The sequence below is a fragment of the Sparus aurata genome, chromosome 3, assembly GCF_900880675.1.
Source record: "Sparus aurata chromosome 3, fSpaAur1.1, whole genome shotgun sequence".
In the NCBI taxonomy this organism is placed as follows: Eukaryota; Metazoa; Chordata; class Actinopteri; order Spariformes; family Sparidae; genus Sparus; species Sparus aurata.
Window position 1 is genome coordinate 16,333,120 of NC_044189.1, and position 25,377 is coordinate 16,358,496.

Sequence of the window (25,377 nt, forward strand, 5' to 3'; positions counted from 1 at the left end):
ATCACGTGTCAAGGCGGACGCAAAGTGCACTACATCCGGTTCAACCGTGACGCCAAAACATCACCGTGCCAACCTAAATGCGACGTTTTGCTAATAAATCTCGGATGGATGAAGATGAACACCTGCGCTCATGTGTTTGTGCGAGAAATAGTTCAACACAAATACAGCTTGAGAAACCTGTCGTGCTTTTATTTTGAAACTACGGGCAGTGTTTCCTGCCCCGCCCCGCTTCTCTCTCGCTGTCTTGACGCACTTTTAGATTGAATGGGGTCGTTTTGGGCACCACGTATTGCTCCTGCGCAGTGCAGCCTCTCAGATGTGTCAACGTGGAAACATAGGGGTCTCCACATACACACCACACACACACACACACACACACACACAGCTGCAGCAGACACATCCACCTCTGGATCCATTTAAATCACTGTAATGCACACATCTGGATGCGCCTCTGGATCGTTATAAAGTTGAACATAGAGCAGGACGCGTAAAGCTGATGCTTGGATTCTTGTTCTACATGTTTCCTCATGTTGTGTTGTTGGGGTTCAGGCCTGTTGGAGGGGGAGGGGGGGGGGAAGCAGGCAGGAATGTCTCTACGTGGCAGTGGGAGGGGGAGGATCACTCCAGCCTGGCCAGAGGTTTTAATTAGTGATCGAGAGGAAGCAATTTATAACTCTGAAGGGAAGTATCTTATAGAATAACGTTCAATCACAGTGGTGATGAATGTCAGCCCCAGAATTTCTACCTCGGCCGTGATGTTAAGTTATTAAAAGTCCCCTCTGTGGCAGCAGTGTAAGTGTACTGTATTTGGACAGAGCAGCGACAGAGTGATTTAGTTTTGTGATTTAGTGGGAGGAGTAGCTCCACCCGCTGGAGAGCGCCTGCTCCTGCCCGGGGGAGGGGAGGCCTTGTCCGGATACGTGGTGGAACTTGAGGCGGTCCTAGAGACCCACGCACACCGACAGTACGGGACCATCCCAGCCAGCCTCGGCACCAAACTTTCAAAAAATGGCACCCTCCACTTCTTCTTCCCAACTCTTCTCTGCGCTCTTAATCTTACTCGCCGCCTCAGCTGTGGACTCCCAGTATGAGAAATACAGCTTCAGGAGCTTCCCCAGGAACGAGCTGATGCCGCTGGAGTCCGCGTACAAATACGCGCTGGACCAGTACACCGGGGAGAAGTGGAAGGAGACGGTGGAGTACATGGAGGTGTCCCTGCGGCTCTACCGGCTGCTGCGGGACAGCGAGGCCTTCTGCAACCTCAACTGCAGCTCCATGAGGCTGGAGGACGAGCACAAGTTTGCGGAGTTCGCGGAGCTGCGGGCGTTCGGGAACGTGATGAAGAGGGCGCAGTGTCTGAAGCGCTGCAAGCAGGGGCTGCCTGCCTTCAGGCAGACCATGCCGAGCCGGGACACCATAGACGAGTTTGAGAGGAGGGAGCCGTACAAATACCTGCAGTACGCGTACTTCAAGGTAAGCGAGAATATGTGGGGTCATCAGGTCGTCGGGGGTCAAACCTAGATTACGTTTAGGACTATACATGATCGTTTACCTTTGGTGGAAGATCGGTATGGTTTCATAGAGCATCCGCACTATTTTTATTTTAACTTGACTGACGGTGATTTTTCTAGAAATGCGTTCTGACGTCACCTACGTGCCACGGATGCAGGGGGGCTCGGTTTTGCCAGAAGGGAGATCCGAGAACTTCACTCTGTGTTTACTTGTGTTTACTACTTCCAATTCATAAGTAAAAAGCAGAGAAGCACTAATAAACAGTGGTCGAAAAAGTCCTCAGGTCTTTTACTCAAGTAAGAGCAGCAAATGCGTTAAAATTATACTCTCTTAAAAGTAACTATTTACTTTTGTACTCAAGTGATAGCTCCAAAACATGCTTAAAGCACCTGAAACAAAAGTACTCATTATGCAGAATACCATACTTAAATAACAAACAGTATATGTTAACATTATGTTATCATTTTTGATGCAGTAATGTGTTCACCATTTTAATGTTGCAGCTGATAAAGGTCGTTTAACTACTTTACAAAGCTTGTCAATTTCCCTTTGCAGCTCAATAAGGTTTTATCTTAATATATGATATGTTACATCATGATTGATCATGATGTTTGCTTGATACATTTTGCAATATTATATATATAATATTCATGATTACCATGTGCATCTGTTGTTTATGAGTTCATGTGGTTGCTTTTTCACAAGTCATTGAGTGTAGTTGTCCTTTTTGAACCCTTTTTGGATCAGTTATGGTTACACTTCCCTACACTCATATTTTGAGGGTAATTTATTTATAAAAACGAGACACAACGCGTAGTGAACCAAATCTTGGATCGATTTATCATATTTCTATAGATATCATGATTATATCGTTACTGTGAATTTGTTTTCCCACATTAATCTTATTGTGGAAATCTGACATTGTGACTGACTTGTTTTTTATTATTAAACTAAATCAGCAAAGTACCTGGTGACTTAACTAATCAAATAAACGTAGTGGAGTAAGAAGTACATCAGTTGCCTCTGAACTGTAATGGAGTAAGCAGTGGCGGTTCTAGACCAGTTTTAATAGCGGGGTCAGGTTGAGGCCGGCTTTTTTGTAGGGGGCACATACAACCCGGAAAAAAGGATAAATCCCTCATTCAGACAAAGCAGTGTTTACAATTTCAGCAATTGTGATTGGGTAGTAAACTGCTGAGACACTTTATTTCTGCCTTTCCCTTTAGAACAAAATCATTGCAAGAAATCTGTCATTGTATTATTGATGCAGACTCCCTGTCAGGGGGGCCACAGGGGGGTCCAGACTCAGAGTAACAGGGGCACTGGCGCCTGTTGCCCCCCCCTAGAACCGCCCCTGAGTAGAAGTGTAAAGAAGCAGAAATGGGAAATACTCAATGCAAGTAAAAGTGCCTCAAAATTGTACTTAAGTGCTTAAAGCTTGAGTAGATATACTTGATTTCTTCCCACCACTGACAAGACAGACGCATTCTGACATTTGACTGGTCATCACCTCCACAAAGGACTCCTGTAGGAATAGTTTGGATGTAGGATTTGGATCATTAATGGTCATGTAGTCAAATTAAACTAAAGACCTGGAATATTCGTAAATGAGTTGAGAACACTCATTTACGAACACACTCAGATGCTTCTGTCTAGGTATGGTTCATTTTCCAGGCATAGTTTGCGCACTGTTATGTGGTATTACAGTAATACCATCATATACTGAATATTTGTGGGCTGTAATCTGAAGACAAATTAATCGGAGTGATCACGTTTGTCCTATGAGAAAACATTCTGTCCTCACTGTCTCTTCCAGAATGGTCACTGAACGGTTATTTTTTGAGTGAAGATTCTGCATGTAACACTGGGGGATTACAAAAATAGTCTTTCAAGGTAATGATTTTTAGAGTAAAGGTTCAGGGGTCCTTTAGTTGGTGGAACAAATGCTGGGTGTTTAATTTTTCTATAATGCCACTGCCTCGATAATGGCACAACATACAACCATTGCTTTTGCTAAATATAATGTATAAAGTCCAATATTAAATGAAGAAAAAAATTCACTCCTCTGCTAAGAATTGCCACCAGTGTGACTTAACAATAGGTCAAATTAGATAATGAGTAGTTACATAAAAATGACCTGATAACTGGCAAATCATTAATAAATGTTTTCCCCTATAAGTCTGAATCAGCTGCTGAGCATCACAAAGCTCACAATATTCAAATCATCTACCGGATAATACAAGAATTATTCATACCATGCTATAGCATTTGCATGGCATTTATATTATATCCTCTATTGTTGAGCACAATGAATAGGTGTTTACAAAGTGTTTCTGTGTTATTTCTACCAGTCCGACAACCTGGCCAAGGCTGTGTCTGCTGCCCACACCTTCCTGCTGAAACACCCCAATGATGAGATGATGCAGAGAAACATGGCCTACTACAAGAGTCTGCCCGGAGCCGAAGAACACCTCAAAGACCTGGAGACCAAATCTTATGAGGTACATGCACACACACACACACACACACACACACACACACACACACACACACACACACGCACACGCACTCACAGAATCAGAGTCTCTTTAGTTTGCACAGTGAGAAGACAGAATGAAGAGGCTACTTGCATGTAGGAGTCACACCCTCACCCACATGTCCTTGTGGACACACACATACACAAACCATCCTATTATTGGCTCTGTGGGTGTGCTGATGTGGTCAGAGCCTGTGGTGAACAAGCCACATCATAGGAGGATTCATTCATTCACGAGTGCTTGCCAAAGTGGGGCCAGGGGACCTTTTGCGGACCTCGGCAGGGCTTGAAATAAAAAGTGAGGATTCATCTCCACTCTATAGTTTATTTGCTGTAAATAAATGTTTGGCTAATAATTATGTTTTTCCTGATGTACTGTCTGAGATTCTGAGAGAAGAGATATTGTGTTTTTATATCTGAAATGACAAATAAACTTAAAGGTCAAGTCTGTAGGATTTAAGGGCAGAAATGGAAAATAACACTGATTATCATGTTTTCATTAGTTTATAATCACCAGAACCTAAGGACGAGGAGCATTCAGTTGGTTACAGTCTACAACTGCACTGCTAGATGCCCCTAAACCCAACACACTGGACCCCATAAAACTGATAAAGACCACTCACTTTGAATTAATTACCATTAAAATGGTTGACTTTAATAGGAAAGTGATTTTCATCCATGCCTCAGTAATAACACTTAAAATTAAATTAAAAATTAAATGATGGACTGATATGTTCCTGTGTGTGTGTTATTGCAGACATTGTTTGTGCGTGCGGTGCGGGCATATAACGGGGAAAACTTCCGGACCTCGGTTTCCGACATGGAGTTGGCATTGCGGGACTTCCTGAAGGTCTACGATGAGTGTTTGGCTGCGTCCGAGGGCCCCAGGGACGTCAAAGACTTCAAAGACTTCTACCCCTCCATCGCTGGTCAGCTCAGCTCAGTTCGGACTCTAATCTGTTTCCTGTTTCTTGTTGTTGCTCAGTTAAATCTTATTTTCCTTTCATCATCTTATTTTAATTTGGTCCTCAGATCACTACATAGAGGTCCTTGACAGAAAAGTGACGTGTGAAAGTGACCTGACACCTGTCGTAGGAGGCTTCGTCGTTGAGAAGTTCGTGGCCACCATGTACCACTATCTGCAGTTTGCCTATTACAAATGTGAGTAGCTTGTCATTAACATTTGTGTTACCGCTGACTCACGTGATGTCAGACTTTGCTTAAAAATGTAACCATGAGAGCAAATCACTGCATTTACTGTTGTAACTGTTGTGTTTTCAGTGAATGACCTGAAGAACGCAGTGCCATGTGCAGCCAGCTACATGCTCTTTGACCCCAACGACGAAGTTATGAAGAATAACGTGGCCTATTACCAGTTCCACAAAAGCCAGTGGGATCTGACAGATGTGGACTTTCTCCCCAGATCGGTGAGACAAATTAATGACTACAAATCTTATAGCAGAACAACATGAAACAGAGGAAAACAGCTAGCCATGCTCTGTCTGAAGCTAACTAAATTAACCTTCCAGCACGTCAGGCTCACAGGAAAACCTCGCTTTACTTTAAAAAGAGTAGTTTGACATATATTTGCGTTGTTTTCTGTGAGTTACATGAGGCGATTGATAGCTCTCTTGTTGGAGCCAGCAGTCAGTTAGCATTGCTTAGCATAAAGACTTAAAACAGAGGAAAACAGCTATGCTTGTTCTGTCTGAAACAAACAAAAGACATCTACCAGCACCTCTAAAGCTCACGGTTGTACATGTTACATCTCGTTTGTTAAAAACGCCTACAAAGTAGGCGCGAAAACGACATGTTGTGGTTTCCCCAAGGACACTTCTTGGCTGGTGCAGGGACTTTGTGATGTCTTCTTTGGACAGAACTAGGGTCCCTTTTTCCCTGTGTTAGCAGTTTTTTTTATGTTAAGCTAAGCTAAGCTAACCAGCTGCTGGTAGCTTCATATGTCAAGGACGAATATAATGGTGGTATCAGTCTTAGAAATGTGATTCCTACAATAAAGCATATTAGCTTTTATTTCCCATTTCTGAACTACACTCATGTGAAACTGAGTTAGCACTTGGAATCCAGCTTCTGTCCCTGTTTCATGTCATTCAGTCACTTTAACGTACATTCTACCTGTGTGTGTGTGTGTGTGTGTGTGTGTATGTGTGTTTGTGTGTATGTGCGTGCTTGTGTGTGTGCATGCGTGTGTGTGCTGCAGGAGGCATTGCGGTACTACAGTCAGACCACCATGCAGCTACAGATGCTGGAGTTCTCCAGACAGCGCCTGGTGAGCGACGATGAGGTGCGTGCCAGTATTTACATATTTCTGTGTTGGTGCATCACAGGATGCCTCTAGCCTGGAGGTTATCTTTGGTCAAGTGAAGGGAATCTGCATGATTCCCATGAAATCAGTTAAAGTCTGGATCAGGTTGTTTGCAGCTCTCTCGGGCTCTGTCCTTGTGTAACTTATGGAAAAACCCTGGATACCTCACTCTGGTCACATGACTCCCTGCAGTACAATGTGGGCCCTGTGTTTACCAGGCTGCAGTATGACAGATGGCCACAGGGTGGCAGTATGACACAGGGATTTCTGTAAATTGTTATGATGCAGCACAAGGACTGTGGCCATCAGGGCAACCCAACATAAGCCAGGATTACATGCTGTATGTGGTAAATACCATTCAGTTCTTGACTGTAATCTCTTCAGTAATGCCAGGTATGACAAATAACAGATAAAACTGAATTGTCAGATTTTTATTCTAATTCACTTGGTGCAGATGTCACTTTGAAACAAAGCACACCCTCCTGAGCTGTTTTCTCCCCCCCTTCCCCAATGTGTCTGCAGGGGGAGGTGGTGGAGTTTTTAGATGAGTTCCTGGACGAAGATCATCATCCCATACTGGAAGGTCCACCTCAACACTGAGAATCCAAAACACAAACAACAAAACAGCACAAACACTCCCCAGTTTGTATTTATTGGGTTTTGTACGAGGCTCTGATTGGTCACTGTGTTCTTACCTGTAGATCCAAAACCCTGAATATTTTTGTTTTGAATCTCCTATTTTGTGCACTAAATATCCAGTTGAGTGATATGGACATACTGTACAGCACAGTGGCTAAATGACTTAAAGATGGTTACGAGACTAGAGATTTAAATATTTTTACTTGCTTGTTTTTGGAATCATTCCTTCACTGTGAATCATGTTTGTTTTCTTGCAAAGACGGCAATTTTTTTTTTTTTTACAATGAAATGATAATAAAACTTCAGGTGTTTGAAGTGACTGTCACAGTGTTGTTGTAATAGTCCAGCTGTTTTTGTTCATTACGTGTTGGTTAATTTCATGGAGTCATAAGAGTACATATTCAAACAAACAAGGAAGAGGAACAGAATGGGTGTATACAAATTAAAACAAAAGACAAGACATGAGCTAGTAAAGTTAAAAAGGGTGTAAAAAAAAAAGATAATTATATTTTTCTTTAAATATATCAGTCTTAAAATTAAACTGTTAATGTTTTAAATGAGACTAAATGATCAAAAGCATTGGTGTTTGTGTGTGTGCCTTTCGATTCATGAAAGGAGGCTAAGCCATGAGTTTGTCTTTAATGTAGTGAAGAAATCTTTTCAAATCTCTTTTCAAATAATACCCTTCCATCCTGCGCAGCAGAGAGGAGGATATCCATTTATATGCGGCAGCCCTAGCGAGCAGATTATGCCACTCTGTGATTGATGGTGCGTGAGCTGACTTCAGCTGTCAGATGAGAAGTCTCCTACCAAACATGACCGATTCAGAATGAATAGAGGGAAATGTGTATTTTGAGGTGGACGGGTCCCTCAACAAAAAATAAACGGATGCAAAAAGGGACTATTCTCTGGACACTGGTCATTTTTCTGGGAACTGACAATGTTACACTTCAGTAATAGCATAGAATAGTAAAGTGATGCTTCATGACCCCTACCCTTCCTTTTTGGGAGCTTAGTTTAGTCAAACAGACAACCTACTTTTTTCAGATCTGGCCCTTTAAAAAATTGTGCCTAAGGACAGACCTTTTCAAATATGAGGTGTAGTCTTATTTCAAATAGGATTATTAGTCTACTTCGGCTATAATGTTGTCCGTCTGTGGGCTCAGTCAACATAATCATGATCTGATAGGCACCCAGGAATGGAGCGAAAACAAGGGATGGTAGCAAGTCAAACTTTGTCTGAGATGAGGCTCACATTCTCAGACTTTAAAAACTCCTGGACTATGAAATGTCTGTAAATGGTGAAATATGATCATAAGAATTTCCTAAAAAGAAATGACTTCAGATGCAACCAACTACTGATAAAATGATCTGTGATTACTGTCACATAAGACACGTGAACCAAGGGGTTTTTTGTTTAAAATGTACTCAAATGATTAACGATCAACTATTAATACCCTGATTCATTCTTTTTGATCTGGAATGAGCAGATGGAGAGTGTTAGGGTTGAACAAGCAAAGCAGGATGTTTGTGTGGGTCCTTCAGACAAACCCCAGGGCTGTGCTGAGCAGAGACGTCCAGAGAGAACACTGAGTTGTTTAATAATGTTTGAACATTGAGTCTCTGTGCAGTTTGTCACACGGTGATGTTAAAAACCCGCTGGGGAACATTCTCGCTGTGTTACAGTGCCTCTCTCTGCATACTCATTCCTCTCCTGCCTGTATTTATCAGTCTCTTTTATTACTTCTCCCTTGCCAGTGCTTTATGCTTCCATCTGCCCCCTTTTGTTCTTTTGAAACATATTTGTAACACACCACATGGCTGATAGGAGGGGCTTGGTTTTAAATTAAGATAATAAGCTGATTGTGAGGAGTCAAGGATGCAGGTCAAACTCACACCTTAATATGCGACAAGGCGGCAAATGTGTCCATTTGACCTTGATAGAAATACAATTTTAAATCAAGACTTAAAAACCACATGTTAAGGAATTTATTGTGACTTAAGAAAACACATATACAGTACACATTTCATCCCGACATCACACACATCAGGCTGTTTGAGATGAAGAGGAAAGAGACATGGAGAAACAATAGCAACTTGTGAATGAAAGTCAGTAATGTCTTTCCCTTTGTGTTCCCTACATTTTAATAGAATGTGTCACATAACTCAGGTGATCTCTATATTGTAACATTTCTGATGATTCTCATCAGTCTTCAGGCATGAATCATGTGAAACCTGGTGCGTAATCTACAGTGTGGTCTTAATTTATGATATTACACAGTTCTTTTTAATGTGAGTGTCTAATAGTGGGTGAATTGAGAGGCAGTGGAGATGAGCTGACAAGAAGAGGTAAAGTCTACTGTCAACTGTGCTTGACGTCATTTATTTGATTTATTTCCCTCACGCCAGTAATTCGTAGAGCAATTAATTACAGTTCATATTTACAGGAACATATAGACAACAGGTACTTTATTCCCCATTCTCGCACCACATTAGGTCAATTTAGGTTCAGACAGCACAATATGGAAATTATAAAACAATGGAGAAACTCAACCAAATCAGAAAAAAACATGTATATTAGACATACGCATATTTAACAATCGTTCATGACAGATGACTGACCGCCACCCACTTCTGTCATCAATTACAAGTGAAGCACTTTCTATTTGAGTTATTGCTGTTATGTTGTCTCTTCACATCACCAGAATTACAAACTCTAAATATCTAAGTTTCAAACCCTTTTATTGCTATCTAAATTTATTTACATTTGTATTTTTTTTTCATGAGCTTTTTTTATTTTAACATTTGACTTTGCTCAAGTATTTGGCACAGTATGGAAACACCAGGAGTGTAAATATCACAGAATCATTCAGAGCTGTAGTAAACTGCAAAATCCTTCATTTATTTAAACTAGGACTGGACAATAAACTAAATGTATATATGAATTTCTAACCAAGCTAAATTGAGTTATATTGCATTTGATGAGCAAATAGTCTGAATTCACAAACACTTAAAAATAGTACAACAATCAATACCTAACTAGACGTTAAAATAACAAATCTTCCCCTGCTCCAGTCCAGATACACCTCTTTAACTTATCATACTGTGATTTATAAAACCAAACAGCAGAACACAAATAGGACATTTGATATTATTTAGCATTATGTTATCATTACAAAGCTGAATGTCAAAATTTCTCATAATATACATTGAAGGCTATGTGGTCCAGCCCTAATTTGGCTTACCCATCTCTACATTATACTTAGAAATCTATTTACTGTTTATATTAAAGACCCCTTCCCTTATTACTATTGGTAATCCTTTAAAGGTGCAATATGTAAGAATTGTCCCACTTGTCCAAGGACAAAAGGTTACTGCTGTTCACTGTACTCGTTACTGTTGCTATCTTCAGCCCTTTTTAAAAGCCTGCTCAATGTGGGAAGTTTGTGTTATATTATTTTTCATTGACGTTCTGAATAACACCTACAAGGACAGAATGAGGGGGAATTGGGATGGGGGTGTGATGTGTTGATAATGTGTAACATGTGTGAGCCGACACTCGGGGATTAAAAAAGGCAGCTACCAGAAGCTAGCAGCTAACTCAAAGAAGAGGAACAGAAATAAACATTTTTCGTAAATAGGGGAGACAACGATGCCTGGGAGCTCCTTGCTATCCAGAGCACGTTCCAGAGAAAGAAAATATTAGTTTTTGCCATGTTGTACCATTGTTATAGTTTAAAATCACTGCCTGAGGCATGTGGTCTATGTCACACTAGACGCTGACGCTGTTGTGCTACATGTCTCGCTTCTTGTACTTCCAGAACGCCTGCGTGCTATCTAATATCTCAAACTGGGGTGACGTTGCGCCTGTGTTGTTTTGTTCATTGCAGCAACATTGCATGATCTCTGTGTAAAAAAGGCAAATGGCTGTGGCTAGTAGCTGCCCCTCAGCTAGTCTGCCCTTACGCTGACTGAACTGGGCCAGACTGATGACAGTAGATACTAGTGGTGGGAAAAATAATCGATTCTTAGATTAATCGCAATTCGGACGTGGATGATTCTGAATCGATGTCAAAAATCGATTTTCTACATGTTAATTGACAACGTAATGTTGACGGAAAGCAAGAGGCGGAACTCGGAAGTGCGGAAGTGCAGCGCCCGGACGGTCGACGGCGTGCACACAACAAAAAACATGGAAATGTCATGAATGTCTGTACTCACAAACAACTCATGGATGGAACAGTCTGAGGCATTTGTTCACGCCGAGCGGCTCGAGAGCAGCGCGGAGACCACTGTTGGCTGTTGGCTGTTACCTGTTAGCTGTTGCGTTGAGTGTGCAGCATCCAGGCTAACTTGTGACACCTGTAACTATTTCTGTCATTTCGCACTGCGTTCAAATGGTTACTTAAAGCCATCCCCAGCCGCATACAACGTTATTAAGCAGAATCCAAGTCGATGGGAAAACTGTACACTGTCATACAGCCCGCACAGTATGTTGAAATCCAGCCCGAGCTCAGCGTGAGGTCAGTCAGCTGCGGCAAAGTGTGAGACATCCAGATCAACCTGTGATACAAACACCTGTATCAACCGTCGACCAGCTGCTGCTGTATTAATGTACTACATGTGTGCTGCTACAGGAACACTTTTCTTTTCCTTTTGGTTGTTTGCAAAGTAGCATGTTTGCTAGCAAATATAACCTTCCTGTTGACTTGCCACATTTCTTTCATTTGTTTTATTAATCAAATATATTGGAAGTAAATTAAGTATGGATCATTACAAGTACCAAGTAGTCACACAGTGAGAAAAAAGTAGGAAGAGATTAGCAAACTCAGATTTAATTATTATTAATTTTTAAATCATGCATGGAAATGTACATTAAAAAATTGCTGCATCGAGATGCATCGAGAATCGGTTTAGAATCGAATCGTTGACCTCTGAATCGGAATCGAATCGAATCGTGAGGTGCCAAGAGATCCCCACCCCTAGTAGATACAGTATGGAGGTGATTTACAGTGGCTCTGGCCAGGACTGACTCCCGGGCAACAAAGACACAGCAGGTGAGGACAGGAGAGCCTTGAAGCTGAGTAGGCTAGCTCGCCACTTATATCTCCCAGTCTAAATTATGGGAGGCCATACTATCAGACTATCACCTCCTGAGGTACAGAGTGGTAATACAAGGCGGAACAGACTAGCTGGTTAGCATGCTAACTTTTGTAATATAATATCTTTGACATAACATGAACACTGTTATTTCTTCACATTCTGTTGATTATTTTCGTTAATCTTTGAATGTTTTCAACAAAATTACATATTGCACCTTTAAGTTAAAACTATAACATTGGGGGTTGTGATATGAGTTTTTCTCTGTTGCCATGGCAGCACCGGGAATGTTTGATGTCTGCTGAGTGCCGACAGCAAACACAACACACCACTGACCGGCAGATTGCACTGACCTGAGACACACACAAGCACACACACACATTCAGAAAACATAGAAAGGGGCTGAGTCTGCAGTCTGGACGGACACTCGCTCTACATCTCTTGCCAGCCGACTGTCAAAACCAACAGGGGCGGGAAGATCTTCAAATGTTTTACCTGCCATCCTTCTTTCTCACACCTTTTCCAAGACTTTTCCCTTTTTCTCTAAAGCTGGTTTGAAACAAGCCTGGTCGTTAATTTCAGCCCAAATCTGCTGCAATAATCTGAAATGCTCTTAAATTCAACGTTCTTGTCAGGGATCAAAAAGTGGAATACAGTATTTTCATCAATACATAACTCACACAGAGAAAGATTGAGAATCAAAACAACACAGCTAAATCAACAAGCAGTCAACAAAGTCAACAAAACAACAACGCAACACGGGAAGTCTTTACCATACTGTCCAAGAGTTTCGGAGGTTGAAGTCTCAGTTCATGTATTCATGCGGACAGACATGCCTTCTTCTTGTGGTTTTCCTACTTGGTAATTTCCTTGAAATCTCTTTTTTCTGTTACTGGAGTTGAGTCCAGTTCAGACACAGCCCCTCCACCTGTCCAGCTAGACATCAGAGCTTTGAAAATAATAGGTGGGTATAACCAAGATGGGTAATTGGAAATTGTTTCACTCAGGTTTCTTGATCTTAATCATCACTGTCTTACAGAATTTTCTGCATCCCTTAGGTAAGTGTTAACTCTCCAAATCTGGTTATACCTACCCAAAATCTTCACTTACGAAGTATTCTCTAGCACAATGAGGGGCTGTGCTTTCCTCTTAAATTCATCTGAATCTTCCCGTCCCTCCTAAATGTCTCTTTCCCCATTTTCCTATTACTTTTACACTTTTTGCTGCATTTCTATCTGTTGGCCCTGTCTGGTCTGACTTTGGCCCTTCCCATTCATCTCGTACATCGAGCTCTTCTGCTGTTGCCGTCTGTAACACCACACCCCAATGATGACCGACGCGGCGACCACACACACCAACACGGTTATGGCCGCCACTGTTGGACCACGGCTGGAGGAGCTTGGAGGAGGGCAGCTCTCACCTGTACAGATCGTCTCCCCAATCTCTCCCTCCATCTCGCCCCTCTCCCCGGTCTCACCCGGTAGGTTTTGCACAGTGTGTTCCTCTCCCAGGCTGTCACCGTCATCCATCGGTGGAGCTGCATCGTGATCCAGGAAGGGGTGTTCAGTGAGGTCATCAAGCCAGGAGTGGGTGGGAGCTGCCTGTTGTGTGTCCGAGTCTGAAGGCTGTGAGTGCTCAGGGGAGGGAGCAGCGGTAGGGATGATGTCAGGCCAAATCTCCTCCACTCCCCCTTGCTCTACAGCTGGCTCAGTGGTGGTAGACTCGGGCACCTCAGGTAAGCTGGTGTTAGGGGCAGGTTTACGAATTTCCACCTCATTTGGTCTGTCTGTTATCCTGACAACTGTCCCCCTTTCTCTGTCCTCTGGGCTTACTCTTTCCGTTGCAGAGTCTCCATTATCTGCTTCCGCCTGGACGACAGGGTAGCCGTCCAGCCAGGTGTCATCTGTGGTGGCCTTTACTCCTTCTTTCTTCTGTGTGACGTTCTGACTATCATCTCTGGCTATAGAAAGGATGACGTGCTGATGACCGTCATCAACATTTTCATGGCTGTCATGATCATCGTAGATGTCATGATCATCGTGGTCATGATCATCGTGGTCGGGATCGACATGTTCATGATGTTCATGATCATCATGATCATCATGGTCATCGTGATCAGTGTAACGGCTGTTACCATCAACCTCCAGGTCATGGTCATCATGGTCATCCTGGTCTGGATGTTCTTTTGAGCTGTCATGACGTTCTGTAACATCGTCACCATGATCTTCACTCACATCTTCATGATCTTCATAGCTTTCATGTTCATCATAAGTATCATCTCGATCATCATACTCCTGGCTGCCATAGCGTACGCGATCGCGTTCACGATCACGATCACGATCACGCTCCTCCTCATGTTCACCCATATCGTAGTGGTCATCATGATCATCATGATCGTCATAACTATCGTGGCTGTCCCGTCTATCCAGATCATCACGCGGAGCTGGAATGTACTGTTTGATATGGTCATCATGGTCATCTTTGTCTTGATGACTGTCACGGTCATCTGGATCCTCGTGGTGGCTGTCGTCTCGATCATCTCTGCCATCTGTGTCATGATCATCATATCTGTCTGGCTCAGGATCATGATCGTGGTCATCAACATCAACTGGATGCTGGTAGTGGTGCGTTTCTTGGCTTTCGTTCTCTTTACTCTCCTCCGATTGGGCGCCTGAGGCCCTCTGTGTAGTCTGTGTGACTGGACTGATGGATACAGGGCGTCCCTCTTCCTGGAAAGCCTCAGAGGGAAACCAGAAGAGGTGTTTCTGGGAGAGAATAGAGACAGGTGCGTCTGTGCCTGCAGCTGCATCAGCTGTTGCCACCGCCCTCCTCTCCTGCTCCCACACAGGATGGCCTACAAAGTCCTCAACAGCCCGTTCCTCCTCCTTTTCTCCTCCTTCGACAGCTCCTTCAAATTTCTCCTCTTTCCCCACATCATGCTCTCCATGTTGGTCTTGATGTGCCTCCTCTGCTTCATCACTGAAGCTCGTCTCTTGCTGCTCCTGACTTATTTTCCCATCCGTGTTGGCAGCTCCGTGCACCTCCTCGTACACTTCACCATTAGCCTCTGCAGGTCTGTCACTGTTGGGCTCTGCCTCGCCATAGGAGTCCAGGAACTTGTCTTCATAGTCTATGTGACTTTCAGTCTGGTCTGCAAAAACAAAACAAGAACACATTTAATTGATCAGGTGACAAAGCTTCATCAGATCTCGAAATTCAACAATTCAAAAAGGAATTTTGAACCCAATAGGGATAGTTTGACATTTTGGGAAATACACTTATTTGCGTTCTTGCTTAGAGTTGCGTTAGAAGATTGATTCTGATTTGCTCTGTCCCTTCAAAATAAAGCTATGGCCAGTAACCAGTTATCTTAGCAAAGAGACTGGAAATAGGGGGAAACAGTAATCCTTACCCTGTCCAAAAGTAAAACAGTCATCCAAAAAGCATCTCTAAAGGTCAGTATTTCCTGTAGTATGGCGAGAGTTTGCTGATTGGGAAGACATTGAAGAGAAGTTGGCTTTTGGTTGACATATTGGCAACATCTTCCAAATTATCAAACGGTCCCTATACTACGTCTTTCCAAAGTAACTCACTCCGACGTCTGCAAGACATACTCTATGTGCACTATTGGGGAATAACTCATCCATGAACCTGACATCTGCCTGAGTCTCATCAGACAGATTTCCATCGGCAATGGCGGTCGTTTAACAATGAATACAACAGCACTTCTTCACAACATCATCAAACTACGTCAATGTTATGTCATTTTTCTCATCCAACTTTCAGAAAGAAAGCAAATGAATTTATTTCACAAAATGTCGAACTATTCCTTTAAGGTAAAACAAGATCTTCATGTTTCCTTCCTTGAAGCATTTCCATAGGCTTGACTGGGAAAGCCTCCAGTATCACAAGAAAATAGAAAAATCTAGAGCAAAGTCAGAAAGACTTTGTTCTCGCTTTAAATCATCTTGTGACCCTGTAGACTTATCTTTGGACAGTTCAGGAATCACTGAGGACAAACATGACTATGACTCTCTTAGCTAGCCATGGACTCAGGCCTGGCTTTCTGTCTTCACAGACAACTCTTGCTCCCTTCTCTCTCTGCTATGAACCAGGCCACACTATGGCATGTAACACTGATGTGTCAGAGCAGCCATTTTCACTTCAACTCACAACTGAGAGCCTGTTTTCCAAATGCCACGAATCTAGCACCGGTCACCTCACAACAATGGAAGCCAACAAGCAAGAAGTGAGGAGGTTGACCTCAGCATGGTCTCCTGTCTGGGTCAAAGCTCAAAAGCTTTGAGGATGACGAGCAAAAGAGGGCTTTTTCATTTCCTATCCCACTCTCCAACATAAACAGTTTAACCACCCTCTTACCTTTGACACATATCTCCACCAGTCCATACCACTCTCCACAGCTGTCGCACAGCAGGCTGAAAGCACTGCGCCCACTGGGCATAACATAACCCGGCACACAAGTGTACAGCAGCTCATCTCCCATGTCGTATCCAGAGTGCTCCTGTAGACGGGCATAGGGGAAGGATGGAGGGTCCCCACATGGCACACCTGTCAAAACAGACACAGAGATGCATATAGCATACAGTGGTTAATGGTAATATATCTATAAGTGGAATATAAATGCTTTAAATTGTTAAATAAACTATTAGATAAAGATGATGCAATCCCCATTCAGTATAACACAGTGTGGCTAATGAAACATGACTCATTATTATTATCCGGCTTTACAGCGTCACTATCCCATTTGTAAACAGAAAGAGATAAGAACGTCTCAAGGGACAGGAAGCAATTGGCTTTGTGGAAAATGTGGATGTAGTTTTGACAAACACGACCATTAACAATGCCACTGGGGTGAGATAAAGGCTATGCATTGTCTCGACTCTGGTCTAATTTTTTATGGTAATTATACTAAGGCAACACAGTTTATTTGACACATAATAATATGATGATGATTAACTAAAAAATGCTGGTTTTCAGTTTTATGATTTACTCTGCGCAGTGAAAACCTTTAAATTATGCATTCAGTTGCTATTTCATTGTATCAAAAAACAATACGAATCAGGTGTTTTTCTCCGAGATGAAATTCTACTTAAAAAAAAATAAAATTACTCAGTTAACATTAATATTTCTATAAGACTGGTGTGATGCAGGTTTGAGGCCACTCACTAGAGAAAATCTTCTACTTTACTGACAAATATTCTCAAACCTATTGATGCTTTTACTTTTCTTCCATGTGGGCAATGGAAATGTAGATTGGTACTCATCAGTTCAATGGCTGATTTGTAGCGCCAGAGAAGGCAGCATGGAATCTGATAAATTACCTCCAGTGATGTCACTAAATTGCATTGTGGTTAACTTTCTGGTTTAGCACTGAACTCCTATAAAACTGCTGGACTCATTATGGTCATTTAAAAACAAATTTCCCTTTTTATTCCACACATTCCTCCTCCTTTTCAAAACCCAGAGAAACAAAAGGCTTTATACTACTTTTTTCGCATATGCAAAAGTACTCCTCGAGACCTGTAACCACACTTTCATGTGTAAAAATTGGTGGAGTTACCCTTTAAGTGGACATGTGCTGTTCGTTTTCCCCACAGCAGGGTGTTTCGGGGATTTGTGTCGTATACAAACAGTCACAGTAGCTCCACTGTTAATGAGGAAGGACTGGAGATCTCCTCTGGTGGGCATCCAATAATAGTCTGATCCAAAACCAACGATGGACTGGGCCCGCCTCTCTACTCGGATCCACAGAAGGCCGATAGATCGGTATTTAATGAGTGATGCGAGAAAAAAATAGTAGTGGCGAGCACAAACACGCACACACATCCTCATTCACACTTCAGTAAATATCTGAGGAAAGAGACCTACGCACACTCTGCACACACAGAGCGCTTCCATTCGTATCCTGATCACAACTCTTCAAGTACAGATGTATAAAGATTCGGTGTATATATCTGTGTTTGTGTGTGTTTCCTGACCTTTGTCTTTGATACAGAAGGCGTCCAGGTGTGTGCCGTCCACCGTGGCATTTTCTGTCCTCACATCCACTGCTTTCGGTGCACTGCCCACAGCATTACACACTGTGGTCCTACAAATCAATTAATAGATAGATCTAAGCATGTTTGAGAGCTTAACATTCAAACACACACACACACACACAAACACACACATACACACACACACATGCACACACACACACACACGCTCATTAATTACAATGACATTGTGAGAGCAAATGGCCTCCAGCGAAGCATTTAAGCAACCCTCAGGGACTGCAGGATTGAGGGTGGTCATAATTAAACCCAGTGTGTTTACTTTTAACGCACTCACACACTCTTACACTCACACATACAGAGAAACTACCTCCCTTAAGAACACGTCTATAATTGAGGCATCACAACAGAGGAAGATACAAACCTTTTAACTGAACTAAATTTATCTTGACAGCTTCAATTACAGCTCACCTTTGGGATTAAGATTTAACATAAATATAATAATAAGGCTCGGCAATAAGGTCTTAAAATAATATTTTGATATTTTTTGGTTAAAGCGAGACACGCAATAAATATTTTTTGTATTTTGTAAGGACTTGTTGCTATAATGCAATATTTTGGACCAAATACCTCAATATTGAGGTACACTGTCAGGATAACAATTGCTAGTTTTCCAAAATATTAAGACAATGTGATTCATGATAAATGTAAGATAAGTTAAGATAAGATAAGATAAGATAAGATAAGACACGTATGCCTTATCATAATATATCTATATTGAAAATCTTAGACGGTCTCATATCACAATGACAATATAATATTGATAACCCTTATAAGCTGTAATTTAGTGTTAAGGATCAAACAGACATATTTCTGATGACTATGAGTTCCACCACATTTTCTTAGTTAGACAATTGTTCAAGGTCTAAAACAGTAAAATAATCAAACATTTTACCAAAAAAAAGCAACTATCAAAGGAAAGTCCAATCATTTCGTACACAATTGTGGAGCAGGGCTTTGTTTTTCCATCTTTCCTCTCCCATAAATCATCACCAACCCTTCTTCCACCACTGATTACGCTACTGATAAAAGCGAAACGTCTGCTGAACAGCCAAACACATTACGCTGCAGTTCTGGGTTATAAATGTGTTAAATGACGACACACATGAACAGCACTCACACTCACTGCTCCCTCGGTCCCCGCCTATTCAAATATTATTACAGCGTGACATCAGTCCAGCAACACACATCACGGCTCAGACATGCTGCAGTATCAGCAGTTGTAGGCTGTGGCCCAATATTATCACACATTACGAATAGATGTTCCCATGCAGGAGCCAACTTCTTATAGAGCAATCACAACACGAGGGACTTATAATACGAATTCCGCGCGGAGCAGATGAATGATGCAGTCAGTGCACAACGCCTACAAGCCTCAGTGGCAAAAAATGCTGAGTAAACAGACTATTTCTGTTGCAATATTAACGTTTATAGCATCGTTAACCCATTTGTCATCTAACAGCAGCTGATAAGGCTGACTCAAACTTCCCAGGCCAATCAAATCAAGTTCCCATAGCAGCTCCCGACACCACTCAGTGTCTGGCTGAGTTCAGAAGCGTCAGACACATTACACTTTTCATTAATAACAGGTTTGACTGCTAATGACCAAGCATCATTAGATGAAAAACATATTGGACCTGACTTGAATGTGGGCATGTGTGTGTGTGTGTGTGTCTTTATGTGTGTGTGTGTGCACTTGTGTAACCGAGTTAATCAAAGCATCAGTAATTGGAAAGAATTTGACTGGCAGTGCAGCGAGACTGTGTGAGTATCGGTGTGAGTCATACCGCATGCTTGTGCCATGCTAACTTCAGCTTATAAGGACAAAAGTCTGGGAGAGAAAGAGAGAAGAACGGGCAGCGAGACAGAAATCGCCAAGAAAACACTCGGAGAGAGAGAAAAAACCCCACAAAGCCTGTTTTCACATTAAACTGTAGCTCCTGCAGGCATCTGTGTGTGCATGTGTGTGTGTGCATGTGTGTGTGTGTGTGTGTGTGTGTGTGAGAGAGAAAGAGAGAGAGAAAGATTGACCTCTGTTACTTGAATGAAGAACCATTTCTCAAAACCCTCACCTTATATGACACTATTGTAACTATTGCAAGGAAAAAACCAAAGGTGTGTGTGTGTGTTCACATGAACCAGTGTGTCCACTCAGTTTGGTGCCATTATTGTGTTTGGTTACCGCGGCAGCACATCGATGACTGACAGGTGAGAGGGAGACGTTAAAGGAGTCGGTCTGAGAAGCACACGTTGTTATGCAACACACTTAAAAATGATGTCAGTGCAACTGTGCAGACTAAAGGTTATCTGCTGTAACACCAGAGCGTTATCTGGAGAACTGTTCGGCTCCTGAAAATGTCCAGCTCGATTGTAATTGTTTGGGTGTTTTAGCTGTATAATAACTGAAAGCATTCGGTAAAGAAGGCAGGCAGACAGAAGGGGGTGACATGCAATAAACGTCCCTTGCTAGAAGGGAGATGTTGTGGTTTAAAGTTTTGGTTTTACATGTTTTAGAATAATTGATTGCAAAAGGTAAACAATCTCCAGTGCCAATAAATCTTTTGTGCGCTGCAGATGAGAATCAACATGTGCTCTAAAACTCTAAAACTTGGCGTCTCCTGTCACCAGCGGCGGGAAGGGAGATCAACTCTCACATCCCTGTCCGGCGAGCGTCCGACACACAGTTGTCACTTTCACTGGGGACGCCGGGGACACGTCCTGACCACTTTTTGAAATGGCCAGTTTCGTCCCCATCGCTTTCTAACAGCATAATTTGTTTTTTGAAAAATGCAACAAGAAAATGTGATGAAAAAATGCCTTTCTCCCCATTGGGACCGTCATCTGTAACCGCCTGCTGCTGATTCTGGTTTAAAATTAAGACAAAAACCTAACCCAGGACTGCTGCACGTGACACCGACCAACACGAACAGGAGATCTGCAACAGGAAGGCAGCTTTAAAGGGAGCAAGAGTAAAATGCCCTCATTTCATGATGGAAAAATTCAGAAGAAGTATAAACAGTAATGGAGATGTGATGTAACACTGGCCGTTATTTTATTTAACTTCCATTTTCTTCACTCCCACAGCAGCAGGAGGGGAGTGCAGGTGGGAAAGGCTCGAGGGAGGGGTCCGAACTCAAGGCAGACGGAGCCACGGATAGAGTATTGTCAAACATGGTAAGTGGGTGTAAAAGCTGATGTCCACTGACCGACACGTAGAGAGAAAGGGGTGTGTGAGCTTTTCCTCTGACCAGGCATTCATCGCTCTGAGGGGAGCCACCATTTAAAAGCAGGTTCAGTTTCGTGTCTTTGATCATTTCCTCTTTGACAAAGGGAAAATATAAGTTGTTCTCCATACATCATAAACAGACTTCAAAAATGTTGGTCCAGGCTGTGCCTAAGCACCCCTTTGACTAATTTCTTTGTTCTTATTGTCTTCTGTCTTTTTTTTAATGCCCGTCCTCGTTTATATCATCCATGACTTTTGTAGTTTAGAGAACAGCTGAAACAATAAGTCAATGAACTGTTTGGATTTGCTGCTATTCATGATTAATATGTTTTGTGTTCTGTGTGGTATATTAAACACATCACTCACTTGGGCTCTGGGAAACTATTCAGCAATCCTTTTTTTTTATGTTTTCTGATATTCCATGAACAAAATGAGTGGTAGAACAATAATTCAAATGATAGTTTTAAAATTTGAGTAAAAAATGTGTTTTTTTCTGTCTCATAGTGTTTGAGGAGGGAGTGGATGGACAACATGCTCCTTGTGCACTCTCTTCTCTTTCGGTGAGAAAATATGTCAGTAACGTCTCTCGTTTTGGTAGAATTCAGGGCCGCGTTTCGACTCAGCTTTGAAGGAGCACAAGCACAAAACCACCACCCATGGAATATCGAAAACTTCAGGCTACTGATCCCCTTATTACTGAAACCACACAGACCAGGAATACTTTCTGTGTAACCTCTGCAATTACTGATACAAGTTGTCAATCAAACTCCAGACTGCAACGGTGTACCTGTCCTCCTCGGCTCTGTCTCTGTCTGTCTGTCTGTTTCTGTCTCTCTGGGTGCTGAGAGCTGTGTGTCATGTTACTGTGGAGATGAGAGGTGTAAATGGAGGCAGTTGTCGACATGACACCCCGGCTCAGAATTCCCTCCTCCTCCAAGAGGGAACAGAGGAGTCTTTCTCCCTCTCTTCCTCTCCCTTTTTTTCTCTTTCCCTCCTGAAATGTGTCACTCTCTTCCTCCCTCTTCCCACTCTCTCTATAGCTGCCGCTGGTGGCTTTACTTCCTTTCTCTTTCATCCGTTCCTGCGACCTCCGTCACTCACACAGAAGCGCACACTCACCAAAATGACCTTTGACATCTTTTAGAAATCTCAGGTCTCCCATACCTGCGCCCTGGAACAATGCACACATATATACACAAATGCTTCTTTTCTTACCCCACCGTGCCTCCGTAGAGCCACCCACGGGTGCACTGGGAGAAGAAGCACTCCACCACAGCATGACGGAGCTCTGCCGATGACGCCAAGCGGGCATGTCGTGAGGCACAAGCTCGCTCGGCGTCTCTGAAGCCGTGCAGGCCGGAGGAGTTCCTCAGGTCCAACACGAACACTCGACCTGAGGAGAGAGACAGCAGGGAGTAAGAGGAAAACCTCTCGACCTTGTTGATATGTGATTTATATCTTTAGAAATGTTGCTTGTCGACATATGCTCATAAAATACATCCAAAAACGTGAATAATGTCCAGTGCAATTTCCCAGAGCCCCAAGAGGAAGCTTCAGATTGTTCCTTTTCATTCTTTTTCATCACACGTGACAAAGAAAAGCAGCAGATGCCGACACCACAGAAAGTGGGACCAACATATGCTTGACATTTTTAATTGAGAAGTGACTCTAACAATTAATTGATTATCAACATAGTGAGAAGCTAATGTTGATTGACTAATTAATCAACTTATCATTGCAGCTCTACCCAGGATTAGTTGACCATGACTGTAAGATTTAAAAAAAAAAGAAGGCTAGAAGTTATTGATCTTAGGGGAACGACATTTTTCAAATAGATTATATTTGTGCTTAAAATGTCAAGCAATGTTGAAATTGTTGCAATAAAGCGACAACTAAAAACAACACACACACATTTACCACTGAATCTGAGTTGCAAAAATATGATACCAAGATTTATGTCCTAATCATGTGTGCACTAACACAGAGTTGCAATACACTACAAATGCATGTGTATAACATCAATAAATCAAGACATGTCTCTGCAAAGTGAAGTATTATCTCGTATGATATTAATTCCAAATGTCACAATATAGTAGAAGATTATATTTAAGTTATTACACAATGAACCAGTGTCATTACTGGAGTGGAGCTGAGCAGAGACGTTTAATATCCGAGCACCTGCCAATCAGCCAGGCAGGTGTGATCGATTAACCGACTCACTGGAGCGCACTGTCCCCTTCATTCTCACTTCGTCGTCACATCATCGTTAGAGTTCGGTAAATGTGCTCTAACGTTCGAAATCCTGAGAGGTTACGATTCTAAAATGTGGATCGGTTGGGACTGCGCGCGTACCCATTACGCACACTTTTACGCATGGAAATATGTATTTGGGATCGTGCGGAGAGTGCCAGGCAGGTGCAATCCCCGATCCCTTACTTTCATCAGTCCAATTATATTCCAGTAAGAACTTATACATGTGTTTGGGAATCAATTTTGGGTTTGTAATGACGCTTATAGTTTTTGGTCTAGTCTTTTTTTAATATACATTTTTCCCTGTCCTCCAGTAGCTTAAAAATAAATCAATACATCAACTTACCGTCTGCATTTACAACAGAGCTCACCACAAGACAAGCCAGGCATCCAAACAGCAGTGACACAGTTCGGTTACAGCGATCCAGCATCTTCTGAAACCTTCTAAATCTCACTTTTAATGTTTTCCAAACGACTTGGTATTCACAGTCCTGCAGCTCAGAGTGCCGACGAGGAGTTAAAACTGCCTGTGCTGTCTCCCTCCTGGTGGACAGAGGTGGACCGAGCAGGAGGAGGAAGGTGTGGAGCTTGTTGACAAGTGCGGGGCTGATAACGGAAAGAAAACGGTCCGGGGCGGCTCGGGGAGCGGGGCGCATTTTATCCCGCACAAATAGTCGCCCCCGCAAGCAGATGGAGCACCGGTGTGAAAACTCGCGTGTGTGCGTGAGTACACGTCACGGCTCAAGCTCTTGAGGGTGGGCAAAGGCGGTCAAATAAACTGCCGGTCTGCTCCTTTACAGAGACAGAGAGGAGAGACTGGGGAAAGCAGGATAAAAGCTGCTTGGGCAGCAAACTGAAGCCCTGTCATGGATAGAAGTCTCATCTAAATGTTAAAAATGTAAGGATGTGTGTGTTCGTGTTGAATAATAACACACTGACACTGCACTGCTGTTTAAATGCAATTTAACACCCTTCAGCTAATAAGGGACCTCAGGTTCAGTACACCCAAATGGAGCTGATCCTTTGAGCATAAAAATCTTAATTAAGGTTTATTGTCCCCTCTGCTGGGCCACACTTCCCTCTGTCTGTCTGTCTGTCTGCGTGCGTGCGTGTGTGTGTGTCCCATTTGGTGAGGGAGATAAAGACGGATGACCAAAGCCCAAAGGGAGCTCTCTGGAGCGTGCAGGCATTGTGTCAGTGAATCTGCAGGTGGAGATAACCAACCCACGTAGAACCAGCAGCAGGATCCACACCATTAAACCCGAAAGCAACATTATAACCTGTAAAAACGCCCCACACAGACAATGAAAAATTATCACAGTGTGCACATGTGCTTTATTTTTTAAAGAAGAAATGCGCTTGAGCACACACACAAGGATCATGTAGGATGGTGCTGCAGTAAGAGAGCTGTCCTCCTCAGTCTCTCACCTGTAAGCTGGTTTGTGGCCTCGGAAACAGTCGTTATTGAAATGGGTCTCGACAAAATTAGTCCAGTTAGTAGCAGCTCTGGAGCTTTCACGTCGTCTTCCTCAGGAGAAGGTCGTTGTGCAGTTGTCTTGTTCACATTTCCAATATCTGAAGTCTTTAAAGTGATCAGAAAAAATGGAAATAAGTGATCACCCCTGGGCATCTCCGTCTGCTGAAGAACATCATGACAGATGATGAAAGCTCCAGAGCAGCTACAAGTTGACCCAGGCAGTGAGACTGTCAGTGGTGG

At 42.6% G+C, this 25,377-nt stretch overlaps 2 protein-coding genes across 2 annotated transcripts; one reads left to right on the forward strand and one right to left on the reverse strand.

Annotated features, from left to right (window-relative positions):
• Positions 1-735: 735 nt before the first annotated feature.
• crtap (cartilage associated protein) lies at positions 736-7,335 on the forward strand. The gene is made up of 7 exons (XM_030411188.1): positions 736-1,473; positions 3,864-4,013; positions 4,806-4,977; positions 5,081-5,209; positions 5,330-5,475; positions 6,267-6,350; positions 6,894-7,335. The coding sequence occupies exons 1-7, from the start codon at positions 1,009-1,011 to the stop codon at positions 6,969-6,971; spliced, it is 1,224 nt and encodes a 407-aa protein (XP_030267048.1). The 5' UTR covers positions 736-1,008; the 3' UTR covers positions 6,972-7,335.
• A 4,598-nt stretch (positions 7,336-11,933) lies between these two features.
• On the reverse strand, positions 11,934-24,540 carry susd5 (sushi domain containing 5). The gene is made up of 5 exons (XM_030411232.1): positions 24,007-24,540; positions 22,626-22,803; positions 18,110-18,219; positions 16,491-16,679; positions 11,934-15,261 (listed from the first exon to the last, which is right to left on the reverse strand). Exons 1-5 carry the CDS (start codon positions 24,314-24,316, stop codon positions 13,322-13,324), a joined length of 2,727 nt encoding a protein of 908 aa, XP_030267092.1. The 5' UTR covers positions 24,317-24,540; the 3' UTR covers positions 11,934-13,321.
• Positions 24,541-25,377: the final 837 nt, after the last annotated feature.